The sequence below is a fragment of the Atta cephalotes genome (assembly GCF_000143395.1).
Source record: "Atta cephalotes unplaced genomic scaffold scaffold00054, whole genome shotgun sequence".
NCBI lineage: Eukaryota > Metazoa > Arthropoda > Insecta > Hymenoptera > Formicidae > Atta > Atta cephalotes.
Genome location: NW_012130118.1, coordinates 1,513,370 through 1,522,518, shown reverse-complemented (window position 1 = coordinate 1,522,518; position 9,149 = coordinate 1,513,370). Strand labels below are relative to the sequence as shown.

Genomic DNA, 9,149 nt, shown 5'->3' with positions numbered 1-9,149 from the left:
GTGTGTGTGTGTGTGTGTGTGTGTGTGTGTGTGTGTGTGTGTGTGTGTGTGTGTGTGTGTGTGCGTGCGTGCGTGCGTGCGTGCGTGCGTGCGTGCGTGCGTGCGTGCGTGCGTGCATTAGAGTGATTGTTATTTTAATAATTTTCGAAATTTAATCAGGACACCCCCTAAAGTGGTTCAATATCACAAAAAAAATAACATCAATTTTTTCAAATTTTTTGAACAATTTTAATTAATTTCATTTAATTAATTAATTTCATTGGATCGGCAATTTTTACATTGGATTCTAATCAAAATTTACGTAAAATGGACTTTTTTAACTCATTCAATTTCAAGCAAATTAAAAAAATTTTAATATGGGTTAAGAATTATAGTGTCGACCGAATTTTATCCAAAGGTGTTTTTCCATCTATTCGTGTCACTGGAACTTAAAATTTGAAAAAATCTGGTTATTTTTTAAGGTATTGAACTGCTTTAGAGGGTGTCCCGATTAAATTTCAAAAATTGTTAAAATAATATACTTTAATATATATATTTGTGTGTGTGTGTGTGTGTGTGTGTTATACACACATATGTATATATATATATATATAAACTATTTTTTTTACTTTTCATATCTTGGGGCATATGAATATATTTTATCAACATAGTGCCAAAAATTCATTACTAATAGTATTTTTTGTATCTTGCACATTTTAGACCTATAAGAAGGCATTCGAGAGTATTTAAGAAATTTTCTTAAGAAATTTCAAAGATGTTAAAAAAAGATCTTAAAAAAATGTTTAAGATGAAACTTGATTTGTCGCTCCCATTTACTCATCCGCACTACTGATTTTATATTGCATTATAAAAAAAAGATACAAGTATTGCATATCTTGATGTAATGTTTTTTGTTTATTCGTACATGTTATATATAACAATCGCAATTCAGATTTGTAACCATTTTGCAGTTTTCAATTCTATCCGTTTATGACCAGATTATGAATAATAAACGATTTTTTACAGAACGACATTAGAGATTAAGACATTAGAGATAGACGTGCATAATAAAAAAAAAAATGATTAAATATTTCACGATTTGATTTCGTTCTGTAAATCTTCGCTGTCTAAATAATTTTATCATATAGTAATGTATCTTTATATATCAATCTTATAACGTTCATGTATTTCAGCTATAAAATCTTTTTATCAAAAATTCTAATCATATCTGATTTCTATGTATCCTCTATCTAATAAATATAATTTATACAAGTGTTATTTTTTTTAATTATATATAAATTTAAATAAATTAAAAAATAATAGAATAAAAAATTTTTTAATATATTAGAATCTGTAGAGCTTATTATAATGATTCGAACATCGATTAGTTCAAAAAGCATGTGGAATGTTTTTATTTGAATAAGTAATTTTTTATAATTGCGTAATTTATAGAATATATATATATATATGCAATTTCATAATATTTGATAGCGATAATTTTATAATTTTTAATAATTTTTTTACGCAGTATGCAAAGATACAATAAAAATAAATACGATATTACATAAATCATCTAATGTATCCAACGCGATCCCTGGGAATCAATCTGAGCTCTGCACCATGTTTAAGAAATACATTTCCTGAAAGTATAAATTTATTTAATATTCATATATTTAAAATGAAGATATTGCGATATATATTTCAAGATCTACCTGCAGTTTGTTGAGGATTAATACCTATTCCATCATCTGTAATTATGGCCGACGTAGCTGGCGGCACTCTAAATTCCTCAGCAGCAAATTTTAATACAGCAGTAAATGGAGTATTTTCTGGTACACTAAGTCTGCAATTAATAAAATAATACATGCGTTTCTTATTTTACAAGACACTGGCAAAACTATATAGTGACAAAGAAAATATCCTCTTACAAATATATATAAAGCAAATATATTTTTTTCATAACATCTTAAATATCTTTTAATACAGGATTGGTAATTATTTCGTTAACAATATAAGCGGTAGAGAAAGTTTTTATTCTTTTTTGCAAAAATTACATAGAACGATTATAGGCAATACATGATTATAGGACAATATACAAAGTATAATTTATATTACAAAAATGAAAAAAATCTGGAAATTTAATTAATTTAATTAATTTAAGATATCTGCTTCAACATTACTCCATATCTCACTATCTGGTTGAGTTTTAACAGTAGACATTCTATTGTATACTTGTTTGCGAATTACGCAGGGACCATTTAACAAAATTTTCACTATCTGACAAAGATGTTCGTATTCAAATTTAAAATCTGAGCACCACTTTCCATCTACAAGGTACATATTTCGACCAAAATAAAATATTGCATCAACAAAATCTATGCAAAATCGAGTACTATCTTGAAGTAATCTTAAGAGAGATTTCTTTTCAGTATCTGCTAAAGCTACGCATATTTCAGGATCATAATCAGTTAATTTTGAAGTAAAAGTTTGTACAACCAATTCTTTAATTGTATCGTCATCTGATTCAACCGTTAAGTGTACAAGTCTTGAAACATGACTATCATTTAACATTTTATTTATGCATTTCACTACTTCATCTTGATCATCATTAGCTATTGCCATTTGCCATGACATAATTAATGCCTCGTCTTCCATGCCTGATAATGGTACTCCTAATTCTCCTAAAGAATCTATAATTATGTTTGTGGCGATAGAACTGCTTATTACTTGATTTAGAAAGACATTTAATCTATCCTGTCCAAAATGTAGAGTGTACAATTTTAGATATTCATCAACTATTTCTGTAGAAATACGATTGTCCTTCAAATAATGTTCCAATAATTTATCGCAAGCTTTTTCTAGATCAGAGCATGTAATATTCTGATTTTGTAGAAATAGCTTTCTCTTCAACTTTCGACGTAAACATTTCTCAAAGGGGAATGTTCTGTTTTCAGCTTGCACTTGGGCAACGGTGATTTCGATGAAGTGAGCACAGTTGAAAGCTTGTGTAGCATTTTCTACAGTCATTTGTTCATTAATAGCTGGACTCTGCAGTAGCGTGAGAAACCCATCGATAGTCTTAAAGATTTCAGAGCCAGCAACTTGCATGTTATTCTATACACACATATACACACACACACACACACGCGCGCGCGCGCGCGCGCACACACACACACACAACAAAGACAATTTCTATTTCAAACAGCCACTTACACTTTGTATGGCAGATTAGGATCGGACGTGAGAGTGATTCTGAATGTGACTTTGGACCTGTAACAAGTTAAATTTTACATTAATATGTTGTACAAAATCTCATGTTTAAATTAACAAAACATATGGTTTCCTCACAACCATATCTACATTCCCTATTATTATATATACTCATCAACTTTATATCTACATACTTTAATCTTGTAACTTTAATCTTGTAAACTTTTCTGAATTCTGAAAGATACGTACGCCATCATTCACACGCAGATTTCTATAAAATATATACAAACAATAATAATTGCTCTAAATTGCAATCAATTTGTGACAGACTACAAATGCAATAGTCGAACCAAGCCAACAAAAAGTGTAACCTAATCCAACTTAGCCTCTATTTAGGATCAGGATAGCGATCATGTAACTTTAGAGATTTGTCGCGTCACATGCTCCAATACATCGCATCTCGGAACCAATATGGCGACTTCGAGACGCATTAGAACATACTCCATGGATCAAATAAGAACAGGCTCCATTTACTTCACTTCAGAAGGTAGTACGATTGGGGATGTTACGCATGCGTAATGATGTAATGGTTGAAAACGTATTATATCGAAAAAAGTATTTCAAATTCATTTTATATAAAATCGCATTTAATAAATTTTTTGATATAAATATAAAAATATAATATAACAATATAATATATAACATATAATATATAATACATAATATTAATAAAATATAATAATAAAATAAAATAAAATAATAAAATAAAGTAAAATAAAAAATAAAATAAATAAAATAAAATATTTAATATTAATACAATAAAATATAATATAATTGTTCCGGAATAATCGTTGATTTAAATGTATTCTCGGCAACGGTGAGTAAACCGACGCTTATAGAGCCGTCATCATTCAAAACATGAGTGTATCTCGTTCTAATCACGCTATTTATTTTAAATGAGCGCGAAAAGGTGACATGAATTGCGCATTCTGCGTGCGAGAAATTATAGTTCGCTTCCCGATACGGACCATTTATTCGTTGTAACGCTTCTTATCCCGAAGCTGAAGTGCGAACCATCTCGACGTTTTGTCGCGTATTACCGCTGCATTTTGTTACCTAACGTTCTCGGTAAACGCACACCGCGAGGGCAGGCAGTAGTGTGCGCGAATTGTCTAAGTTTCCGACGAGATTTGCCGGCCTCGCTATCATGAGGTGAATTTGCCGATCGTAATCATGAATTCGGATCCGATCGACATCATAATCGGTGCCGATCTCTTTGGCATGCTTGTTCTCGATGGTATTCGAAAAGGTTTCAAACATGAGCTTACTGCAAATATGACACTCGGCTGAATTCTTTCCGGATAGCCTCGTTTCCGACTACTGAATCAATTTCCGCGCTTGCGCATCACGGAGTTGTTCTTGAAACTCTCGATCGCGATCTTCGTCGGGAGATTGAGGAAGTGCCTCAAAAAGCGCCTCGAAGCTCTGAGGAGCATTAGTGCAAAGAGCACTTCAGAACTACGCATTCCCGTATACCGGACGGATGGTATAATCGTATTCGATTACCGTTTAAAAACGGACCACTTATCTCGATAGGCGAATCGCGCTATTGCTGTTTCGAGCTTTCGCCGCTTGGAACAATGCTTAATTTGAGATCCAATTATCGCTTCCGAATACCGCGAATTTCTCGCAGAATATGAAACACTCGGTCATATGATCAAAAGTCCACCGACAGAAATTGTCCAATCAGAACAAACTTATTACATTTCGCATCACGTCTTACGTGCGACAGCAGTGCAACCATCCGCTTACGAATGGTTTTCAACGCTTCATGCCGCACAAACAGGACATCATTGAACGATCACATGCTCGTTGGCCCTAAACTCCAAAGGGATTTAGCTATTGTCTTAATGCAGTGATGCTGTTACGTGTTTAATATGCCGATATCGCCAAAATGTATCGGCAAATCTTAATTGACTCCCGAGACACCGACTACCAGCGCATTGTGTGGCAACCTACCTCTGGCGGACCAATCACCGATTACCGTCTTCTTACTGTTACTTACGGCACAGCCGCCACTCCCTACTTAGCCCTTTGGATCTTAGAACAACTCATAGATGATGAAGATGCTGAATTTCCGCTCGCGGTTCTCATTTTACGTCATCAGACTGTGATTGGGAATTTCTTACTCTTACTTCTTACTCTGTATTGTAGACGACGCATAACTCTATTCGAAACGGATCTCAAACGTGCACAGCGTACATATTCTGAACAAGGCTCCTATTCTTGAAAAATATCGCATACAAAAAACTAAGAAATGCTAATATATGTTACAAATACTATATGTCTCTAGCTTTTCATATGAGATACTTTTTAAGAATAGAGGCCTTGTTCCAATTGAATCGTGCACAATGTTACACTTTGTGCATTCCTATATACGTTTATGTTAAAATATGTTAAGCAATTGGAAAGTACTCATAGTGTGCATGAGTAAATATACAGCAGTCTATGTTGAAAACATAAATTCATTGCTTTTAAAATATAAATTCACTACTTTCAGAAAATTTATGTTTTTAAACTCAGACAGCCATCTACGTTCTGACAACGTTAGAATAATATCGCAAACATATGTTGAATACGTTGTTAAGATATTCGAGACGCGTCTGTGATATGTGGAGAATTTCTTTAAAATCTATTATGGCTGCGGAAATATCACTCGTTGGTGTGATGGCTTCAGTGGAGAAATAGTGGGAGTATCGTGTGCCTTTGGGTGGTGAGTGTTCTCGAACGATTTCCTGTGTGTCATCTCAATTCTACAGAAGTCTTGGTAGAGTGCAGACGTGTCTGTCTTTCCCATCTCAGTGTTGTGTCGCTCAAGTGTGTCGCGCGAGTTTATAACTTGTGTAATTTTGTTCATCCGCCCTTTCGAGGATCCCGTCTTTAACTTATTATTTTCATTGTTAGCAGGGCAAATAGCATATATAAGTGAATAATCCGAGGCACTATGGCCTCGTTCCCCGGGAAGGAGAATGGAGATAATGGCGATGCTTCCAGCACGTCTTTTTCTCTTAATTCCCCGATTCTTATTTTAGAACCTCCTTCTCCCTCTGAATCCAGTACAATTTCATTTCCCATCTCCCCGTATAGTGACCAAGTCTCATAAAAATTACTGCTGAAAAATATATATGAGGAAGCGGTTTCGTGATGAACTTTCATTTAAACAAAGACGCATCTAGTGTAACGGTTGCTGACAGGGACACAAACCTCGAAAACTTTGAAAATTTAACACAGTTGCCCACGTGACCCTTAAGAATAAATTCAGCTCCAATGGATATTGATGAGCAACAGAGGCAGGCTAAAAAGCGGCCGTTGCGAAACTCTACAGAGGAGGGCTCTATTTAAAGCGTGCAAGAGTCTCCCGCCAAGAAGTGTGCAAACGTAAGCAATTCCAGCACGACGTCACACAGGCAAGTTCTAATATAGACGACAATACAAATCAGTCAGAATATGAGTAGAATTACGTCGCGCTATGGCCCGTATGTAGTGTATGTCTATTCTAATAGCCGAGATAACGCTATACATCCCACACTTATTAGCAGAATAATAGTTAAAGTCGATATTCCCGATATTCTCGAAATTAAGAAAATTGGTAATGGAAAAATAGTAGCAGTTAAAACTGCCATGAGGGCCAACCGTCTCGTGAAGAATTCTACTTTCGCTAAGTTTCGCTAAGCTCAATCTAAGAGCCTTCATCCCAGCTTTCAAGGTTTTTAGATAGATTTAGGATAATACAGGATGTCTCCTAGCAATTTGAGTTAGACACAAGGAGGCTCTGGAATCACTAAAGGTCAAAAAATAGACATCCAGAGGTTAAATCGAAGGAGTGTTAAAGGTGACCAAATCGAATACGTTTCGTCCAGAAGTTCGTATTAAATTTGCAGGATAAATATTACCGCAAGAAGCGGTATATATTTATCTTTAAGATTAGGCACGAAGTCCGTCCATATATTCCCATGCCAAGGATATGTCATCTCTGCTACAGAGTGGGCCATGTAAGCGGCTTATGCAAAAGTACTCCCAGATGTTTAAACTGCAGCGAAAGTAGCGATACATGCAAGAAGAAGTCTCCAAGTGCATCAATTCAATCAAGGCGAAACATTGGACCAACGATCGTACTTGTTATTATCAAATAACATATCGTTAGCATAGCAGTTGTTGAAAATATCTCCATCGCCAAAAATGATGTAGAGAATGGATCCTCTCGATCTTGCTGAAAAATAACAGCAATTTTCCTGCTCTTCCTCGCAACAGAGAAAGAACATTTGAAAACTCTAATAGGTTTGATCTTTTAGGTGCTGAGGAGTTAGAGGGCGAATCTCAAACTTATGCTGAGATATTAAAACCTCATTCTTGTCCGCAATCATCGAGAAATAAAAACGCTTTCCCGAAGGGAGGAGTGACATCGCGTCTGTCTCGATAAAAAGACTCAGCCCAACATGACTCAGTATGCGTACGATGCAAGAGCGCATCTCCAAGCTCTCAACGAAAACAATGGCAGAATCCTCTACTCATCTAGTAACGGCATTCCAAAATAAAGCCCCCACACAACCGGAATCTCACAATGCAAGCAGACAATAGCGCTTGCCCGGGAATTACAGATTTAATTCTCATAGCCACAAAAATCTTCACTCACTTCCAAAATAATAATCTATCCAGTCTATCATTAAACTAATATAAAATGGGTAGTTATTTTTCTAAATTAACTATAATCTTCGCCCGCTCCTCACTCTGGTGGAGTGGAAGGAGATTCTCTTAGAAATCCTCATAATGGTTTGCATTTCAATTATATACAGCAGCAGTATAATGACATACTTAATTTTGTCCATGAATTTGAATATGATAACAGATTTCGGAAATAATTTAGATATATCACAGGAACGCCGCAACTCGTCCTTCCGGAGTTTTAACGGCGCCGTTGCACGTCACATCGTTGAATCTGGCGGAGGAACTTAGTCTGCTCTCGTCATTGTCGCCGAGTCGGTGGTGCCGCGTCACTGTTCAAAAGTAAACCTTCAAAAATAAAATGACTAACAAATTAAAATCTTCCAATGAAATAGCCTTGAAATTAGGCATAATCTCCCGTCGTTGCTCTCTGTAGTATTAGGTGTACAACTTTGCTTCCGCCGTTTTTTTTCCGAAATTCGAGGCTTTATTGTAAAAAACTGGTTATACATTTATGATAAGTATTGTCCATCGCTGGTCACTACTTTCTCCCATCTTTCGGGTAGCGTACGAATCCCGCGTCGAAAAAACTGGTCATCTTTTGAAGCTATCCACGAATCGATCCAATTTTTTACTTCTTCATAAGACCGGAAGTGCTGGTCAGCCAGGCCGTGTGCCATTGATCGAAACAAGTGATAGTCAGAGGGTGCAACGTCTGGAGAATACGGCGGGTGGGGTAGGACTTCCCATTTCAATGTTTCCAAGTATGTCTTGACCACTTTCGCAACATGGGGTCGAATTGTCATGTTGCAAAATCATTTTATCATGTCTCTCGTTGTATTGCGGCCGTTTATCTTTCAATGCTCGGCTCAAACACATCAATTGCGTTCGATACCGATCGCCTGTGATTGTTTCAGTCGGTTTTAACAGTTCATAATACACTATGCCGAGCTGGTCCCACCAAATACAGAGCATGACCTTGGACGTCAAAATCACCGTTCTTGAAGCATTGAAACACTCACGATACGTTCTTAATAGCGGCCTCACCATAAGTATTTGAGAGCATTCGATGAGCCTCAGCCGCAGATTTCTTCATATTGAAGCAAAAAATTAAAACCTCCCGCAAATAACGAGAATTTGGCTCGTAAACTGACATTTTCGATCGAGAATAACTTTATGATGCAGACACAAATCGACTAATGTTTCTATGAAGTTATGTTGACAGATGCCCAAGTTTA

General features: G+C 35.7%; 2 protein-coding genes across 2 annotated transcripts; both read right to left on the bottom strand.

The window, feature by feature from the left end:
• Nucleotides 1–1,367: 1,367 nt before the first annotated feature.
• LOC105623204 (ubiquitin-fold modifier 1) lies at nucleotides 1,368–3,630 on the bottom strand. Its single transcript, XM_012204604.1, has 4 exons — nucleotides 3,439–3,630; nucleotides 3,193–3,249; nucleotides 1,692–1,822; nucleotides 1,368–1,619 (listed from the first exon to the last, which is right to left on the bottom strand). Exons 1-4 carry the CDS (start codon nucleotides 3,444–3,446, stop codon nucleotides 1,549–1,551), a joined length of 267 nt encoding a protein of 88 aa, XP_012059994.1. The 5' UTR covers nucleotides 3,447–3,630; the 3' UTR covers nucleotides 1,368–1,548.
• On the bottom strand, nucleotides 2,131–3,087 carry LOC105623203. The gene has a single exon (XM_012204603.1). It carries the CDS (start codon nucleotides 3,085–3,087, stop codon nucleotides 2,131–2,133), a length of 957 nt encoding a protein of 318 aa, XP_012059993.1.
• Nucleotides 3,631–9,149: the final 5,519 nt, after the last annotated feature.

Bases quoted from the DNA above. Each gene is read 5' to 3' on its own strand.
- LOC105623203 (XM_012204603.1), bottom strand. From the start codon at position 3,087: ATGCAAGTTGCTGGCTCTGAAATCTTTAAGACTATCGATGGGTTTCTC.
- LOC105623204 (XM_012204604.1), bottom strand. The intron at 1,823-3,192 runs GTAAGTGGCTGT...TATTAATTGCAG, and splicing joins CCTAATCTGCCATACAAAGT to ACTTAGTGTACCAGAAAATA. The intron at 1,620-1,691 runs GTAGATCTTGAA...TTATACTTTCAG, and splicing joins TAATCCTCAACAAACTGCAG to GAAATGTATTTCTTAAACAT.